General features: G+C 22.4%; 1 protein-coding gene across 3 annotated transcripts in view; it reads right to left on the bottom strand.

Moving 5' to 3' along the window:
• Positions 1-5,706: 5,706 nt before the first annotated feature.
• The window catches only part of LOC122500507 (connectin), a 543,906-nt gene continuing 528,428 nt past the window's right edge, over positions 5,707-21,184 (bottom strand). For all 3 annotated transcript variants that reach the window (XM_043609469.1, XM_043609467.1, XM_043609468.1), the window contains 3 exons: positions 12,665-12,847; positions 10,025-10,149; positions 5,707-6,574 (listed from right to left, as the gene is read on the bottom strand). In XM_043609469.1, the coding sequence (XP_043465404.1) occupies positions 6,332-6,574; positions 10,025-10,149; positions 12,665-12,847 (551 nt within the window). In that variant the 3' untranslated portion in view covers positions 5,707-6,331. The remainder of the gene's footprint in view (positions 6,575-10,024; positions 10,150-12,664; positions 12,848-21,184) is intronic.

The raw sequence follows: 21,184 nt of genomic DNA on the forward strand, positions 1-21,184 counted from the left end.
TTCAATTATTTTCGTAAATAATAAAACTCAATGCTGAATTTCAATTATTTTTAATACAATTTTAATAGAATTCCTCGAAAAAAGTTATTAATAAAAATTTTTTAAAATTTATCAAAGAAATTTAATTATTTTGAAAAACTTTGCTACATAATTTCAATTATTTTCAATACAATTTTCATCAAATTTCTTGAAAAATGCAATTATTCTTAAAAATTTTATGAAAATTTGTTAAGTGAATTCAATTATTTAAAAATTTGTTAATAAAATTCTTTATGAAAATTTAATTTTAAGAAACATTCAATTAATAATAATAAAGTACATGTTCCGGTAATCTGTTCGCAGTTGAATTTTATGAAGAAGAATTATATAAAATTTGAATTGAAAATAATTGAATTTTTGCGAAGAATTTTACTATTTATAAAAATAATTGAATTGTTCCGAAGACTTTATTAAAATTTTAGAAAATAAATTAATTTTATGTTAATATTTGAAAATTTAAATTCTTTCGAGGAATTCTATTAAAATTGTTTCGAAAATAATTAAATTTCTTTAAATTATTAAAATTAAATTATATATTCAAATAATTGAATTTATCACAAGAATTTTATTATTTTTTGAAAATAAATGAATTCTTACAATTTTTTTTACAAATATATTTAAAAATTGCATTGAAAGCAATTTAATTTTTATATCGAATTCTTTAAAAATATTTTAAGAATAATTGAATTATTTTTAGAGAATTTTAAATTCTTGTTGAAATTGAATTTTATGGAAATTTATTGAAAATAATTGAATTCTTTTGTGTAATTTTATTTAAATTGGATTAAAAATTATTTAATTCCTGCAAAGAATTTTACTATTTATAAAATGAATTGAATTTTTGCAAAGAATTTTACTATTTATAAAAATAATTGAATTTTTTCAAAGGATTTATTAAAATTTTAGAAAAAAATTGAATTTTTTTGAAATGCATTAAATTTTTTTTAAAAATTGAATTCTTCCGAGGAATTCAATTAAAATTGTTTTGAAAATAATTGAATTTTTGTAAAGATTTTACTATTTAAAAAAATAATTGAATCGTTTAGAAGGATTTATTAAAATGTTAGAAAATAATTGAATTCTTTCGTGAAATTTTATTAAAATTTTTGAAAATATGAACAGTAATAATTAATTTTGTACTTAATAAGTGAATTTTTAAAATTTTGATTATGAAATTATTTTAAAAATTTATATTTAAAAGTAAAAAATTTTGTAATTTGCATAACAACAATAAATTGAATATCTCTTTCCGCGCGCGTAACATTTGCTAGTTGTTTAATAAAATATTTATTTTTATAATTAAATAATTGAATTCTCATAGAATTTTCTAATAAATTTTGATTTAAAAATGAATTTCAATTAAAAATCTTTGAAAATTTGAACTTTTCATACTTTTAATTAAGAATTCTATAGAATTAATTTTTCTCAATAAGTTTAATGGAATTTTTTTTAATTATCTGAAGTTTTTAATTTCTAATATATTTAATTGAGGAATGTCAGAATAATCCAAATTTTGTAAAATTAAGTTGTAAACAAAATAATTTGAAAATTCATAAAGAACTTTTTCAAAAATTATTTTAAAAAAATTAACTTAAAAAAGAATTTTAGTTGAAAATTAAAGAAATGAATAATCGTAGTGATGAAAATAATTTTTGAAGAAGTTACTGTAACAAAGTAGCAAGTTTTATAATAATATTCTTATATGTTATTGAATTTCAAATTTTTCAATATCTTAATTTCTATAAAATAATAATGATTAAATATTTATTTAAAAATGAAATTATTGATGTTTTTGAATAATTTTCGTTTTAAAAACCTGGGAAAATTCCTGGAATTCTGGAAACCTGGAAATCCTGGAAAAGTCAATTTGAAAAGAGCAAAAGCGTGGCAATCCTGTAATAATAATAATAATTTAATATTTAAAAATAATTTAAATTTTTAAATAAATCTTGTTTTAAATTTATTTTTTTATTTTCTCTCGAAGTAAATCATTTCTGTATTAATAATTTTACAATTAAGAGAAATTTTTCATTTCATATTATGTGACTCATTAATAAATTTAAATTAATTATTTCATTTCAATTTGTCTTGTTTCCTATTGAATAATAATTAACTGAAATGAGTCCAAAGTATTCATTGGCCTCTGAATAATTAATTGATTGTTGAATATAATCGATACAAGACAGTAATTTAATTAATTAACCATTTTAAAAATAAACACGACGGAGAATTTAATTTAAATGAATTTTTAAAAGAATACTTTTTTGGGATCTTCATCTGAAAGGTTCTTAAAAAATTTTTTTTATTTTTCTTTAATTAAAAATTGTTGGATTTAATTTGTGATAAAGAATTTGAAAACGACAATTATGATGTTTTTCCGTCAATTTATTTATCATTAATGCTAATCTTACAAAAAAACATATAATACATATTACAGGCAGGCGATAATTTCGTAAATAGTTAATCGACTTAAATTAGATATAATAATTAAATTTACTTGTATATTCTTAAAATATATTTACGCAAAATAGAGAAAAGAAAAGCGAACCGTTATTTTTTTGTTCATTTTTTTTTTGTAAAAATAAATACTCGTTCGGACGTCGAGGGACGGGAGTTAATTATATAAATTCTTAATTATAATTATGTAGTGTACAATTACAATCGCCATTTTCTTATTACAATAAAAGCAACACGATTTTTTTAAAAGAAAAAACAATATTTTTTTTAAAATCGATTATCTATATCAACTATATTATAATTCACATTTATCTTGTCGAACTATACACATTAGTTTTTGTTTTTTTTTCAAAAAAACATCAAAGTTCAATATTGAACAGTCAATTATTTTCAAGGAAATTTTTTTTTTTTTATTTTGTATTTGTTAAAGATTCAAAAATGTGAAAAATTTTCATTTTTTTTTTATTGCATCTCTAAGTTTGGAAAATTTTTCTATTTGCTACAAATTTTTTTGTGAAAAATGAGAAAAGGCGCGGAAATAATTTTCTTTTTTTGGTTTTCTCAAATATGAATGATAAAATTGGATATAAAATTGCGTTGTGTGAATACAAGTTTTAGAATTATTTTTTTTTTTTGTAAATGAGCTTTCATTTCGTGATGAAATGGAAAAGAAAAGAGTGTGTGAGATAAAATTATAATGCACGAGTAATAAAGTCTCGGCAGTATAAAATTATTTTCCAGTATCTTTGGTTTTTTGTTTTCATCATTTCTGTATTTTATTTTTAATAGTTATTTAATAATTCTGTTTTTTTTTTGTTATTGTTGTCAATTCCTATTTTTTTTCGCTTAATTAAGAAATCAGTCTGCAGTTCAAAATTCCCAAGTGTAATTTTGAAAGAGCCTTAAAAATGGCAAATACTTTTTTTTTTTTAGTTTGTAAACAATCGAAATGCACGAATTTCAATTGGCATTTTATTTGTTCGAAATTCATCTGAATTGGTTGATAATTTGAATTCGAATTGAAATGTTGAATTTTTGTTGATATTACGATTTTTATTTTGTTGAAATTTTATTTTATTTTCGTCCAAAATGTAAATTGTTTAAGTAATTTATTTTTTTTTATTAATTGTTTTTCTTATAATTTCTTTTTTAATCTTTTTCTTTCAATATATTTTCATTTTTTTTTATCTTTTAATTTTTTTTGCTATTATTTCTTTTTTTGCTTTACTTTTTTTTATTTTTTTTGCTTTTATTTTTTTCTCTTATTTTTTCTCTTTTATTTAAATTTTTTTATTAATTGATTTTATCGATTAATTTAATTTGGATTAAATTCGCTACGAATTCCGGGCAAATACGCATGTCAATTGAAATTTAATTATAGAATTTTTTGTGCGCTTCGAGTATAGTATATTAATTATGAAAATTTTCATTGAGATTCGAGACGTGAAATGATAGATAACTTTTTTTTTTTTTCTTGTAAATGGCACTACGAAAGCGAAAAGGTAACGGTGCGTGTTTCCACGAAATATCGTATATGATATTCTGTAATTATAATACAATGACACGATTCCTAAAATCGGAATGACATTTGCTTCCTCTCATCGCTATAGCAGATATTCTGTAATTATTACTATATTTTTTTTAATTTAATATTTAATAGTTTAACATCGTTAACGTACGCTAAATTCATCTTCGACTTTTGTTTTTTTTTGTTTTTTTTGTTTATTTTTTAATTCCCTGGATTGTCTGACGTGACGTCGCGTCGTAATGAGCCATAACATTTACAATAGTTCATTAAATACATTACGTGGAACAAAGTGGGAAAACCTTCATCCAGGAACGATCCCGCTGTTTATCGAGCGAATAGATACTACACTCCATTTCAATAGTGAAAAATTGACTAAGTTCCTGCTTTTCAAGACGTTTAAATTCCTTTATTTTCTTGTCTTTTAATATTTTTTTCTATTTTTAACTTGATTGTACACAAAATGAAAAACTAATGGAATAATTATACAATTTTTTTTCTTTTTTGATGATGACGAAAGAAAAAATTTTATAGATTTTCGAAATTTAATTACTTCTCAGGTGCAATCGATTAGAAAAAATTTTTTTTTGTTATTTAAAAATTGTATTTCTAAACAGTAAATTATTAATCCTATTGAGTTAAATTTATTTTTATTTTACTTTAATTTAGTAAAATGTTTAGAATATAATTAAATCGCAATCAATTTTAGTCGATTTCTAAAGAATTTTTGCCTAAAATTTCAAATTTCGAATTATAATTTTAATTTTAATTATTAATTAATAATATAAATTTTTAATACTAATAATTTCCTCAATCGATTTCAGTCAATTTTTTTTCGTGATTATTGCTTCTGGAATTCGGAAATTATATCGAAACAGAGCTGAAGTGTTGAACAATTTTCTTATCTACTAAATTATTGTTTATTCTCTCTCACTGGAAAAAATTTCTATAGCAAATTATAACTGGCAAAAAAATTAGCATAAATTCGAATAATTGAACTAATTTAGCAAATAATAATAATTATTTGAAATAATTCAGGGACTAACTGAAATAATTTAGCAGCTCATTGAAATAATTTAGTAAATACTTTAGTAAATAATTTAGCGAATAATTTAGCAAATAATTCAGCAAATAATTTGGAAAATACTTTAGCAAATAATTTAGCAAATAATAATTTAAAGAATAATACTTGAGTAAATAATTTAGCAAATAATAATTCAGTAAATAATTTGGAATCCAAGTGAATAATTTCTAAACAAATACGTTCAAATATAAATTAGTAAATATTCATTTAAGTGAAATTTGATTTCACCCAAACTTATTTTTTCCTCGAGTTTCATTTAAAAATTATTTACCTGAACAATTATTACTAATTATTATCGAATATAATAATTTTCGAATAATATTTATTAATAAAAAATCCTTCGATAGTTTTTCAATTTTTTTGCAATATAGAGCATTTTTTTCAGCTTATTTTTGATCGGTGAAACAACAAAAAAAATTATTTTTTTGTATCATGAGAAAAAAAGTGTACTTGAAAATTCCCGTCAATTTTCAGTCCAATTTCCGTTCTTCTTTTTCTTTTCCTCAATTTCTATTTTCTACATTTTCTCTCATCGTTTTTCATTTCGTGTAACATTGTTTTTTTTTCTTCTTCTTCTTCCATTCTTTTGTGCATTCGTCTCTAGTAAACTATCCCTTAACAATTTTTTTTTTTTATGTCGTACGTCGAAAAAGTATTTTTAAAAAATTACAAAATGAGTATTTTCTTTTTTTAAATAAATGAAGCGATTTTTTGACGACGCAGGTACCCTTATTACAATTTTCAATTATATAAATTACACAATAATAATTATACAAATGCCTAACTAACAGAGTGGAAAAATTCTTGAGAAAAATGTCTAAAAAATTGGTTTTTTGTTTTTCTTCTTCTTCTTTACGAGAAAAGTCCTTTTAGTTTCGCGCTAGTCTTTTCATTTTGGAGAGATCTTGTGAGAAACTTTTTTAAAAGTCTTAGAAAAAGAAATTAAAAAAGGAAAAAAAAATTCTTGTATTCAACTTTTTCGACGAAATTGGAGTCATTATTTGTTTCTTAAAACCTCTCGTGTCGAAAATTTAGAACAATTATTTGGAAAAAACTTGGAAATTGATAGACAGCTTTTCTTTAGAGAGAAACTTGGAAAGATTTTTTTCTCTCTCTTTTTTTTTTTTTTTTTGAAGTTAAAAGCTGCTTTTCAATGATCGTTGAACACACTCCTTGTTTTTTTTTTGTTTTTTTTAACCTGATGATTGTTTTGAAGATTCTATTTTCTACGTGAAAAATCGAGTAGCGACGAGGAAGGATAACGCGAGAACGGATTGACTGACGTAGTGTATCTTCCCCGAGGAGAAGAAAAATATACCTGCTGAGCCGACGGCGGCGTTCGCGTGGCGACTTGATGGTTGCTCGGATGCCATTAGATCCTCCCTGGAGGGCTCGGGACATGGAAGATCCTCAGGTTTCAGTTCAAAAAGTTGCTTCATGTAACCCACTTTTCCGTCTATGATCTCCATCTGCAAAGAAAATTATGTTACGATATAGTTTACTATTTCCTCTTTTTCTTGACTGAAAGTTTTTTTTTAAGTGAGAAAAACAGTTTCCCAGTTTTTTTTTCTTTTTCTCCTCTTTGAATGTAATTATTTTTACAAAATTCATTGTTCCACTTATAGAGAATTGTTACAAATTTTTCAAAGACAATTAATTTTTTTTTTAGTTTTATAATTTTTTCATTAATTTTTCAATTATTATTTGTTGAATTAATTTTTTAATTCAATTTCAATTATTCTAATTCAAAATTTATTTTGATTAAATTTGCAATTCATTGTCAATTATCCTAAATCAAAATTTTACTTATAGAGAATTGCTCGAAATTTTTACTCTGAAAATCGAACCAATTTTTTTTCAATTATTATTTTTTTCATTAAATTTTCAATTCAATTTCAATTATTCGACTTCAAAATTTTCACTTATGGAGAATTGCTCGAAATTTTGAGTCTGAAAATCGAACAAATTTTTTTTTCAATTATTATTTCTTAATTATTTTTTCAATTACTATTATTTGTATTAAATTTTCAATTCAATTTCAATTATTCGATTTGAAAATTTTGACTTATGGAGAATTGCTCGATATTTTTACTCTGAAAATCGAACAAACTTTTTTTTCAAATCTTAATTTTTCAATTAATTTATCAATTATTATTATTTTTTTCCTTAATTATTCAATTCAATTTCAATTATTCTAATTCAAAATTTATTTCAATTAAATTTTCAATTCAATGTCAATTATCCTAAATCAAAATTTTCACTTATAGAGAATTGCTCTGAATTTTTTATTCCGAAAATCGAACAAATTATTTTTTTCAATTATTATTTTTTAATTATTTTTTCAAATTACTATTATTTGTATTAAATTTCCAATTCAATTTCAATTATTCGACTTCAAAATTTCCACTTATGGAGAATTGCTCGAAATTTTTACTCTGAAAATCGAACAAATTTTTTTTCAATTATTATTTCTTAATTATTTTTTCAATTACTATTATTTGCATTAATTTTTTAATTCAATCTCAATTATTCTAATTCAATATTTATTTTGATTAAATTTGCAATTCAATGTCAATTATTCTAAACCAATTTTTTTTCAATTATTATTTTTTCAAATTTGTTTTGTCATTAATTTCTTAATTCCATTTCAATTATTCTAATTCAAAATTTTGATAAAAATAGAGAATTGCTCCATATTATTACTGTGACATATTTTATTTTTACCATTTACATCAATTTTTTAAATGTTTTCAATTTTCCTTAATTTTTTATTTATTTTTCAATTATTTTTTTTCTTAATTATTCAATTCAATTTCAATTATTCTAATTTAAAATTTCCACTTATTGAGAATTACTCGAAATATTTACTCTGACATTTGAATAAATTTATTTTTAATTTTTTGATTTTTTCATTAATTCATCAATTAGGGAGCGTTCACAAATGATGTCACGCTTTTGGGGATAGGGGGGGGGGTCTCTACTAAACGTGACACAATGTATTTTTCTCATGTGAAATTGCAAAAATTGCGTGACAGGGGGGAGGGGGGGGGTTTAAAATCTCCAAAAATTGCGTGACATCATTTGTGAACGCTCTCTTATTGTTTTTTTTTATTATTTTTTCAATTCAATTTCAATTAATATTCTTTAATTTCATCTAATATTCTACTTAAAAATTTTTATTTATAGAGAATTGCTGGATATATTTTTAATCCAAAAATGGAACAAATTTCTTTTCTATTATTAATTTTTTCATTCTTTTTCCAATATTATTGTTTTTTCATTAATTTTCAAATCAATTTTAATTATTCTACTTAAAAATTTTTATTTATAGAGAATTGCTCGACATTTTTACTCTGCAAGTGAAAGATTGTTATCAATTTATATTTTATATATATAATTTTTTAACTATTTATCCATATTGAATTGAAAATAATTAATCATTTTTAATAATTTTCTATATTTAATATTGTGGAAATATTTAATAAGTGGAATAAGAAATTTTGTGAAAATATAATAATTACTTTTTGTAATAATAAGAATGAATAGTGAGGAATAGTAATTAATAATTGATAATTAGCAATTGATAATAATGAATTATTGTCCGTAAATAATAATTGATAATAATTAATAATATAAATATAATAATTATATACACATTTCTTATCTAATAATTAATAACAATAATACCTAATAAAAATAATAGTAATAATAATAATATAAAAAGTAATAATAAATAATTAATTGTTCAATAATAAAAAAATGTAAAACGAAAAGCAAAATTACAATGACATAAGAACAAGTAAATTATTAATTAACATTTATCTCTTGTTTGTTAATTCAAATTTTTAATTAGAAAATTTAATTTGCCTTGGAACTCGATACAAATATAAAGATGTTGAATTTCGCAAAGACATGCATTATGAATTGTTTATAGGACTCCTGGACAATAAAGGCGGAGTTAATAATTCTGCACCGATAAACACTTATCAAAGCGATTATCAGGCAAGGAAACAGAGAATTCATGATTGTAATTAAGATATCTTCTCTCAAACGAAGTATCTTCATTCCTTTGTGTACATACAACTGTTTTCTCACTGCGTTCGCGTATTATTTTAACTATTGTTTAAAGCACATTATTATTCATTCAATCTTAACATTTATTATTACATTACGAATAACGTTCATGTAATATAAAATTAACTATATATACGAGTACAATTCATTTCAAAATCGATGAAATAATATAATATGAACTACTGCGGGGTATGAGTAAAAGGAATACTAGTTTAAATTATATAACAATGGAATATTATCTTCATTACGTGAATTACTTGTTTTAATGTATAATATTTATTTACGTGTATTATTAGAAAATATTATTTTATTTATTTATATGATTTATATTTATTAGCATTACTATAATTAAAACTGTCAAACAAAATTATTTAATTGTAATTTTCGTAAAAAATTATTGAAGTTTTGAGTTTTATTTCATTTTGATTAATTATTATTATAATTAAAAATTCTAAACACTAATTGAATTTTGGATGAATTGCAATAATAATTTTTAGAAATAATAAAATTTCAAAACGTATTTTGAAATTTTAATGAGTAAATAAATAACAATAAGCACAAATATTTATTTAACAAAAATGTTGAAGTTTTGAATAATTTAATTTTGAAATTCTGAAGAAATTAGATTTTATAAAAATTGGAAAAATAACTATTATTAAATAAATAATTAAAATTGTAATTAAAATATTTTTGTTTTAATTTTTAAAACAAATTTACAATTCGTGCCAGTAAAATTATAAAATTAAATATTATTTATATTGAAAATTAATACTTAAAATAATGTTTTTAAAGTAGATAATAGATATTAATTAAAAAAAAAATGGAAAAAAAAGTTTTCTTCTTACCTTCGAGGGTGATTTTTGAATTTCTCTCTCTTCATCTTCGTAGGAGTCGTCATAGTTGGTGGCATCGTCCAAATAATCGTTGTTACCTCTATTTCCTTCTTTCAAATTATCAAACCTATATTCGTCTGGAAAAAGGTGATTAATTTTTTTTTTTTTTTATTTTAAAAACTAATAATTTTTTGCATTTTTAAATACAATTTAGAATGTTAATAAAGAAAAGAAGATTTCATTTTTCACACATCGATTTATAAATTAATAATATTATAATTAAAAAAAATTAAATTTTATTAAAAATAGAAAAAGTTCATTTCATATTCAGAGATTGAGATTTATGAATTAAAAAATGTAATTAAAAGTGTATTTTTTATTTTAAAAAGGAAAAAAAATTAATTTTTAAAAAATCGAGATTTACAATATATAGAAATTTAATAAAAGAATCTAGGTAATTTATTTAAATTTAAAATTTGTTTAAAAAAAGAAGCGAAATTTAATATTATTTAAAGAAACAGATTTATGAATTAAAATACTTCCTCTATGAGGAAGTAAAATGTAATTAAAAAATTACATTTTATTTAAAAAAGGAGGACAAATTTATTTTTCAATAATCGAGATTTATAAATTAAAAAATTTAATTAAAAAATAAAATTTCTTTTTAAAAAGAAAAAAAAAAATTTTTAATAACGAAATTTATAAATATTAAAAACATTTCATTAAAAAATTACAGTCTACTATTAATTCAATAGATTTTTATTGTTACTTTCACTTCTATTTTCACTTTCACTTTCGATTTGATAAAAAATGAAAAAAATGAAAAATAAATAAAAAGCGAAACTGAAAGTCAAAGTAGAAATGAAATTATATACATTATAATGACTCCCTGATTCGTTTCCTATTGACAGAAAATTATAATTTTTATTTAAATGCAATCTTAGATTGATTAAAATGTTAAACAATAAATATTTTACGCTTTCACCAAGAACCAAATCATTTTTAATTATATATCAAGAAAATAATTTTAATATTCCAGAAAATTATTTTTAAGATAATTTTTTATGAGGAATCCAATGGTCAAAACATCACATCGTTCAAAAAATATTTTGACTCTTTTTGAATTTTTAATTTACTTAAAAATTGATATATTTGGGAAATCGATGCGAAATTTTGTAGAAAATATGTTTTTGAATCCACAAAAAGAATTGACGAATGAAGAATTTGATATTTGCAATTTTTTGAAGCATTTCTCTTAAAACCTTGTTTTTAGGCTGAAACTGCTACAAAATACTATTACTTATTATTTAATTTTTTTATTTGAAAATTCATTTTCCTAACTAATTTCAGACCATCATTTTATCATATATTTTTTATTTTTCATATATAAAAATTATCATTTGAAATTAGTTAAAAAAATAAACAAATGAATTTTCATATAAAAAAAATCGAATAATAATTGTATTTTCATCATTTTTAGCATAAAAACAAAGATTTTTATTTAAAAACAAAAATGTTTCAAAAATTATGAAAATCAATTTTTCCATTTGTCAATTTTTTTGTGGATTCAAAAACATATTTAAATATTATACAAAATTACGAACAGATTTCAAAATCTACCAATTTTTAAGTAAAATAAAAATTCAAAAAGAGTCAAAATATTTTCTGACCATTGAATTCCTCTAAAAAAATTACCTTAAAAATAATTTTTGAGGAATATTCAAATTATTTTCTTGATTATAATTAAAAATATTTTTTATCAAAATATTTTCTGACCATTGAATTCCTCTAAAAAAATTACCTTAAAAATAATTTTTGAGGAATAATCAAATTATTTTCTTGATTATAATTAAAAATATCGGTGTACCCTCTCCTCTCGAAGTGAAAGCAGATTATTTTAATCTATTTTGAACTTAAAATAATACATCACAATTTTCTGTGTAATTAATTTTTAAAAAATCAAGATTTAAAAATTAGAAAAATTTAATATAAAAATCAAATTTGAATTATAATTATAATTAAATAAAATATATTTACAATATAAGAAAAAATAATTTTCTCTGAATTAATTTTAAAAAATCGAGATTTGTATATTAGAAAAAGTTAATTTAAAAATCAAATTTGAATTATGAGAAAGAATATATGTTTACAGTAAGAAAAAATAATTTTCTCTGAATTAATTTTTAAAAAATCAAGATTTAAAAATTAGAAAAATTTCATACACAAAAATCAAATTTGAATTATAAAAAAAATATATTTACAATAAGAAAAATAATTTTCTGTGAATTATTTTTAAAAAATCGAGATTTATAAATTTGTAAAATTTTATACAAAAAGCAAATTTGAATTATAAAAAAAATTATATTTAGAATAAGGAAAAATAATATTCTGTGAATTATTTTTTAAAAAATCAAGATTTATAAATTAGAAAAATTTAATACAAAAATTGAATTTAAATTATAATAAAAAATATATTTTAAAAAAGTAGAAAATTATTATAATAATTATATTATAGTTTTGATATGAGAGGGAAATATGGTTTATGTTGCTATAAAAAGTAATATAAATCTAAGATGAAGCAAGTTGCTTGAAGTAGAGAGAGAGTGGAATATTTATATATATATCAAAACTTGTGCAGTTTACTATTCTTACCTGGATTGCGTGCAATTGCCAAAGCACTATTCCTCTCAGCATCCTTAACAGACTTATCAGACGCGTTCTTGCTCTCAAGGAAACAAGTGAGTTCTTCCAAGTTTTCCCTCAGCTTGGTGTTTTTCGTCTCGTTCCTTAGACCCCAAATCCACTGGAGCTTACAGTCGCAAATCAGTTTGTTTCCTGAGACAGAAAAACTTCGTTAGAGGATATACTAATTACCAACTTGTGTTAATTTATCTCATATAATCCTTTTGTCCTCACATTTACTCTCCAACGTCCTTTGACTTTTCATATATACACACAGTTATTTTCCATGTTCATTATTATTTATTATCATTATTATCGTTTCCGTTTCCATTTCAAAAAGAAAATTTCATATTTTTCTTTCGTTAATTATCGCTGGAGGAGATAAATTTAAAATTTCATAAAATTATGTCACGAAAGAAAATATAATTATCTTGTCTCATTTATAAATAAATAAATATCTTCGAATTTTAGAGAACAGAATCTTTTAAATTATTTGTTTTAATTTTCATAATTTTTTTTTTGAATATTTACTTCTCTATCAAATATTTTTTCTTTCGTTACTTTTTTGTGATTAATATTCTCCCTGTTGATTTTTGTTTTCTTTGTTTTTTTGAATCGAAAAAATCCATTTGGAATTCAAAATTCGCGAACACATATATATACATATATAGAGTTTGAAGAAAAATTGTCAAAAAAATTTCAATTTAGGAGTGAAGGTGAATTGTTTTTTAAATATTGAATGCATTAAAGGGTAGAGAGTAGTCATCTTCATTTTCAATATTGGATTTATGGAATTACAATAAACCCACAGTATAGAATAGTAATAAAAAATGTGAATAAATTTCCATCCATATTGTTCAAATTAATTTTTACGTAAACTGTATACAAAAAAAATTTAATAAATCAATTTTTTTTTCGTCAGTCGAATCAAAATGTCTCTAAATTTTTTCGTTAATTTCTTTTCCAAGTTCTAATTAAGAAGGGGGAAAAAATTCGTTCATTTGAACGTTAAAAACTTTTGGAATATGAATCAAAAGAAATTTTTATTATCCAAATATAAGCGACGAAATCTTTCATTTACTTTATTTTATTTGTTATTTTTATTTTATTTGTTATTTTTCATTTTATCTGTTATTTTTCATTTTATTTATTTTATATTAATTTTTAATAAAATATTTTCGTTTCATACATTTTTTTCCACACATTTTCTAGAATTTTTGTTGCTATAAAAATAAAATATCAAGTCATAGGAAAAATCGCTTTTATATTCAAGAGGGGAAATAATTTTTGGGAATAATTTATAAATGTGCGTCGTGAAGGAAAATTCCCTCGTTTTAAATTTTCTGACCCCTTCTCTCTCTCTGTATATACATTTTTTTTATAACTTTGATGCATAAAAAAACGCTTAAAAAAAGTGTATCAAAAGCAATTTGGCAGTTTGCATGACTCCCGTGTGGTTATACCTATGGAAATAAGGAACCTATCAAGACCCGCGATTCATTAAATAATGAAAACCCTTTCTCTCACGTTTCACGAAATATATAAGAATGTATATATGCACACGCACACTTTCAAGAAGGATTGTTAGGCCAACTATATTATTAAACAATTAATTAAAATTGCCTTCAGGTTTTGTTCCACTTTTAAGAAAAGTTCAATTATTCATTGAAAAATGTCGAGCAGAACTTTCTTCTATTATAGATTATATGCGCACTACTGTTCTTGAAACCTATATATATATAATATATAATCTCTTTAAGAAGAAAAATTCTCAACTTTAAATATTGATATCTCCAGAATTATTTTATACCTACTTTAGAAAAATGAAATATAAATTAATTCCATCAGAATTCTTAATTCCGGAATATAGACTTCAATAAAATAAGGAAATACTTTTGAAAATATTTTAAAAAGTACCTTAAAATTTCATAATTGGTTCAAATGAATTTTGATTCTTGGAAATATTTAATAAGTGGAATAACAAATTTTGTAAAAATTAAAATTACTTCTTATAATTTAATAAGAATGAATAATAATAATTAATAATTGAAAATTGCCAACTGATAATAATTCATTATTGTTCGTAAATAATTATTCATAATTATTAATAATTGACAGTAAATAATAATTGATAATAATTAATAATAGATTGTAAATAATTGATAATAATTAATAATAGATTGTAAATAATTGATAATAATTAATAATAGATTGTAAATAATTGATAATAATTAATAATAGATTGTAAATAATTGATAATAATTAATAATATAAAAATTTTGTGTAATATTTCAATTTTAATTTAAATAAAATAAAAAATTCGAAATGTAATTTTTTTTTACTCAAAAAACAAGAATATATTTGGCAAAGAAAATTAGAATGTTAATCACGAAACATTTTTTTAAAAAAATGGAAAATATTATTTTAAAAATTGAAATTTTTTTGACTCAATAAACAAAAATATTTGTCAAAGAAAAATAAAATATCACAAAAAAAAATATTGCGCAACAAAGATTATTATTTACTTTTACAAGTAAATATTCACAAAAAGTCTGCTTTCTATAGACGAAAATGTAAAAGATTACAACAATCGAAAACATTTTTCCGGTGACAGAAACCCAAAAAAAAAAAAAAAAAGAATAAAAGCCTCGACATATACAGATTTTTTGAAAATCAATAGTCTTTCAATAAAGACATGCACTGTGAGCACTTAGTTTTAAAGCCAAAAAGTAACATATTTTTTTTATTCGCTCCTCCCTTTTCTATTTTTTGCTTAATAAAAACTATATATACTCATACGATTCAATATCCATAGATTTTATGTCGTTGCCTAAAATAGCTTTCTCCATCTGTAAATACATATAAATATATATAGATACAAAATGTAATTTTTTTTGGTGCAAATAAATATATAGATGAACCGACACCTTGTCAACATGAAATGGATCATAGTGTAAAGCGGACACAAGGAAGGTCTTTTTCGCTCAGGTGAATAAATACTCGGCAAAACAAATGGATTACAATGGTTCTCTTCTAAGCGTAAAATAAAAGGAAATTTATTACCTTGAGCTTTTATAGGGCGTCAACGAAACTTCACTTTACGTTTACATTATTCGTTGCTTTATATGAGATTTTTTTGCTTTTTAGATTTTTTTTTTTTTGAAACGCTTACCTCTCCATTCTCGAATTTTTTTTCCCTCGCTCGCAGATGGAAGAAATGCCTTCTTGTTTGCGAAGAAGAAAAGAGAATAAGAAGAGGATAGAAAGAAACGGAAACAAAAGAAAAGAATGTGTTTCACTTTTCTTATATATATATATATATATATATATATATATAGGCTTTTCTCATATATATATATACTTTTCTTATATATATGCGATTGAACGATATCTGTGATTCGAGGAGGAAAGAAAGAAGCAATTTAACGAAAGATAGAACAGAAAATATTGCAAGCTTGTTTCCTACAAGTTCGACAAATCATCCGTAAGATGAGAGAGAGAGGAGGAGAGAGAGAGAGTTTCTTAAGACTTTGTTATGCTTCATATCGCAAGGAGAGAAAATTGATTTGAAATAAGTGCTACTTTTATTTTCTTTTGGATTCGAATTCCTTCTTCAAAATGTTATTATTAAAACTTTTTTTGTATCATTGTTATGAAATCGGATATTGAGAAATTAATTTACCGCGATTTAGTTGATATATATCTTTATAATGTTAAAGCGAATTTCATTTCGATTGATGTACGTAAACATAAAATTTTCTTTATTCGTTTTGAAATGGTTAAAAATAATAGAAATTTTTTTTAAAGAAGAATTCAATTTTATATAACTATTTTTTTCTACTTTTATTACAAATTCTCTTTGGTTCTTGTTTATGATATAAATTTTTTAGATTTTACTCTTATCTATACATGGAAATATTTTTTGGAAAACAAAAAGTAAAATTTAAAATATTATTAACACAAAACAGTTTTTCTAAGCATTTTCTTTTTTTTTTTTTTTTTGAGACAAAAAACTTTATCAAAAACGACAAATTTCAATTCTATAGTTAATTTGTTTGCAGTAGTAAGAGGTATAGTTTTAGTCAGACAAATTTTTATTTTAGTCCATTTTTTTGTATCAAGAGATAATTTTAATCACACGAATTTTAATTTTAAATTTTAATTAACTTATTGTCAGTTTGGTAAGAGTCAATATTAGTCACACATTTCAAAAACCTTTTGTTATACTTCTATCAGAAGTTAAAATAGTTTTTGTCAGTCAGAAATATTATTTTTAATCTAAAAATCAGTAGTATAGACGAACACTAGTCAGACAATATAATAAGTCCTTGTAATTTGTAAATCAGTAGTATAGTATGTTTACAGTCAGACATATTTTCTTAGACTATTAGATTTTTTTCCACCAAATAGTAAATGACGTTTTTTTATTTAGTAGTATGTCCTTTTCAGTGGTAAAAACACGTTTTTGTCAGCCAATTGATTAAAATATTGTTATTTTCTTTTCAGTAGTAAATGACTCTTTTAGTCAGACGAATTTTCATTTATTTTCCCTTTTCAGTGGTACGAGACATTTTTAGTCAAACGTCGAAAATACTGGTTATATTTATAGCAGGAGTAAAAAATATTTATATAGCCATGCAGATGTAAACTTTTCTAAATCACTAGTATGTTTATTTAAGTAGAACAACCAGGGTTCGGTCGGACAATATGTTAAAATCTGTTTTGTTTTATTAATAAAAATACAAAATATTTTGCTTTCAGTAGTAGAAGACAATTTTAGTCAGACGAATGTTAATTTTAGTTAATTTGACTTCAGTAGTAAGAAACTGTTTTAGTCAGACGAGTTTTAATTGTAGTTCATTTTTTTCAGTAGTAAAGGACAATTTTAGCCAGACATTTCAAATACTTGTTATATTTATGGCTGAAATAAAAAATAGTTTCAATTAGACATAAATATTGTTTTTTTCAAATATCCGTTGCAGTAGAAAATTCTTACTTAAGTCAGACTCAATATTTTTTTTTATCTTTTCTGGAGTAAGAAATTTTAATGGAACAGAATTTTTTTATTAATAAAGTCTATAATAAGTAGTAAAAGAGCGATGTACTTAAACAACCAATTCTTGGAACAGAATTTTTAGTAGTAATCGTGAATTTTAGCCAGACAGATTAAATTTTTTACATCAAGTGGTAAATCACGTTTTTTAAATTATTAGTTTGTTCTTTTCAGTAGTAAAAACACGTTTCCGTCAGCCAATTAATTAAAATATTGTTATTTTCTTTTTAGTAGTAAGTGACTCTTAGCGTCAGACGAATTTTCATTTATTTTACTTGTTTTCAGTGGTAAGAGACATTTTTAGTCAGACGTTGCAAATACTGGTTATATTTATAGCAGGAGTAAAAAATATTTATATAGCCAGACGCAAACTTTTCTAAATCACTAGTGTGTTTATTTAAGTAGTACAACCAGGTTTCGGTCAGACAGTGTGTGAAAATCTGTTTTGTTTTATTAATAAAAATACAAAATATTTTGCTTTCACGAGTAGAAGACAGTTTAAGTCAGACGAGTGTTAGTTTTAGTCTGTTTGACTCCAGTAGTAAGAAACTATTTTAGTCAGACGAGTTCTTATTTCATTTAATTTTTTCCAGTAGTAAGAGACCATTTTAGTCAGACATTTCAAATACTTGTTATAATTGTATCAGAAATAAATAATAGTTTTAGTCAGACAAATATTGTTTTTTTCAAATATCCGTTGGAGTAGAAAATACTTGTTTTAGTCAGACGTTATAATTTTTTTTTATTATCGTTTTTGAAGTAAGAAATTTTATTCAAATAGAACTTTTTTATTATTAATTCGTCTACGTAGTAAAAAAGGGTTATACCCAAAAAATCAATTCTTGTGAAAAAAGTTTCAGTAGTAATCGTCAAATTTATTCAGACCGGATTTTGTTAATTTTTGAGTAATTAATTCAATATTAAGGTTATCTTATATTTACGAAAATTTGTAAATTTTATCTTAGTGGTAAACGTCAGGAAAATTTTTTAATGTCTTGTAAATTATAAATTAGTAGTACAAGCGTATTTAAGTCAGACAATGCTTAAAATTTGGAATTTCTTTTTATTATTATTAATTTAATGTTAAGTTTGATTAAATAGATATTTCTGCTTTTTATGTTATAAAATTTTCATTTCCATTATTTTATTACTTAAAAAACAAAATTTAAATATTTTTCAAAAGTATGAAACAATTTTTATTCAAACAGTCTTTTACTTTACCATAAATTTGGTTTCAGTAGCAAAGGTTATTTCCAGTCAGACGTGAATTTCTTCAATTATTGCAATTTTATTGTCAGTAGTAAAAGAAAGTTTTAGTCAGACCTTCAAAACCTTATATGTTAATTTCATATCGACAGTAAACGTCATATGCGGTCAAACTTTTTTTGAAATTTCCCAAAGTTTCATTTGGCAGTAGTAAATGTCACTTTTATAGTCAGACAAAAAATTTCCAGTCTCGGTAAGTTTGAAAAGTAATTTAGATATAATAAATTCTTTTTTTGGGAATTATATTCGACTTGTTTGATAAACTTATCATATTTCAGTCGTATAGACTCATCAAATTTAGTAAATTCGTGTTCTAGTAGTATGTGTCAATTTCAGTCAGACAATTTTCTAAATGCACTTGAAAATTTATCCTCAGTAGTAAGAGATAGAAACAGACAGTTTTTTCTTTTTTCACAGTTGTAAATTATGTATAAATTATTATAATGTTTGGAAATTTCTTTACCACCTTAAACTAGTTTTTCTAGAAAAAATTCCTTTTTATGTAAAATATCACGGACAAAAAAATATCAACATTGCTGTTTACATGTAAATGAATGACGAATTCACTATGGCCACTTTTCAGCTGACTCGAGCAATAAAAATTGACAATTCCTTTTTGCCAAAGATATTAGATTTGATTTTTCTATTTTTCATAGTTATATCTATACTCTCTTGTATAGATATATATATACATATATAAGGAATGCATGTAAAATTTACGACTTGATTTTTCCACTATTCTCTCATAATTTTCCATTTTGACGTTTTATCGTTGAATGAATTTTTCGTTTCTTTTCAATCACGTCGCCATTGAAATCTCTCTCGCGTTTCTCTATCTGTCAGCTTTGCGGGCAAATAGTTTTGTGAAAAATAAAAAAAAAATAGGAAAGAAGAAGTACAGCCTAGAGGCGCCCGCCACAAGTGCAGACGAAATCTATAAATTCATATTATATATTTCCGTAAAGATAAGCATAATGGGAAAAATTTTTGAGAGAGAGAGAGAGAGTTGAAAATACGCGGAAATATACATATCGAAGAGGTAAAAGAGGCGAATGAAAAGAAAACATAGTTCATCTGCTCAGTGTGTAAAGAAAGTGCAGTTGATACTTCTTTTATTTTTTGCAAAAGAGATAACATCCGATCGCTTTTCTTATATATGTATTTATTTTTTCCGCGAAGCTTGTTATCATTTATTTTCTACTCGATACACACAAAATGTATTTAGTCATCACTTAAATAATACCGTATAAATAGCTCTAAATCTTTTTCATGTACAAAAGAATGAACTCGAATCTTAAATCAAATAAAAATTTTCTTTTTTAATTATCTTTTTTTGAAAAGCAAAATTAGTAATAATTTTTATAAGAATTAACATTAATGTCTATAAACTAAAATTGTCTGACCTAAATAAGCTTGTACTACTGATTTATAAATTACCATTTTTTTTTTACCACAGAATGTCAAATTAATGAAAATTAATATTCGTCTGACTAAAACTGTCTTTTACTACTGAAAACTAAATTATATTTTTATTTTTATTAACAAAACAACAGATTTTAATACACTGCCGGAACGAAACCTGTTTTTACTAATTAAATAAATATACTAGAATTTATAAAAGTTTATGTCTGACTGCATAAATATTTCTTACTACAGCTGTAAATAAAAAAACAATTTTTTTTCTCAAAAAGCAGAATTAGTAATAAGTTTTAATAACTTAAAATTAATGTCTAAATTTTAACATATTGTCTGACCTAAATACGCTTGTACTACTGATTTATCATTTACATGACATTAAGAAATTTTCCTGACATTTGCCACTAAAATAAAATTTACAAATTTTCGTAAATATCAAGATAACTATAATATTGAATTAATTACTGAAAAATTAATAAAATCCGGTCTGACTAAAGTTGACGATTACTACTAAAAACTTTTTTTACAAGAATTGGTTTTTTGCGTATAACCCTTTTTTTATTACGTAGACGAATTAATAATAAAAAAAGTTCTATTTGACTAAAATTTCTTACTTCAAAAACGATAATAAAAAAAAATTATAACGTCTGACTAAAACAAGTATTTTCTACTTCAACGGATATTTGAAAAAAACAATATTTGTCTGACTAAAACTATTCTTTATTTCTGATACAATTATAACAAGTATTTGAAAT

The sequence above is a fragment of the Leptopilina heterotoma genome, unplaced genomic scaffold, assembly GCF_015476425.1.
Source record: "Leptopilina heterotoma isolate Lh14 unplaced genomic scaffold, ASM1547642v1 Lhet_187, whole genome shotgun sequence".
In the NCBI taxonomy this organism is placed as follows: domain Eukaryota; kingdom Metazoa; phylum Arthropoda; class Insecta; order Hymenoptera; family Figitidae; genus Leptopilina; species Leptopilina heterotoma.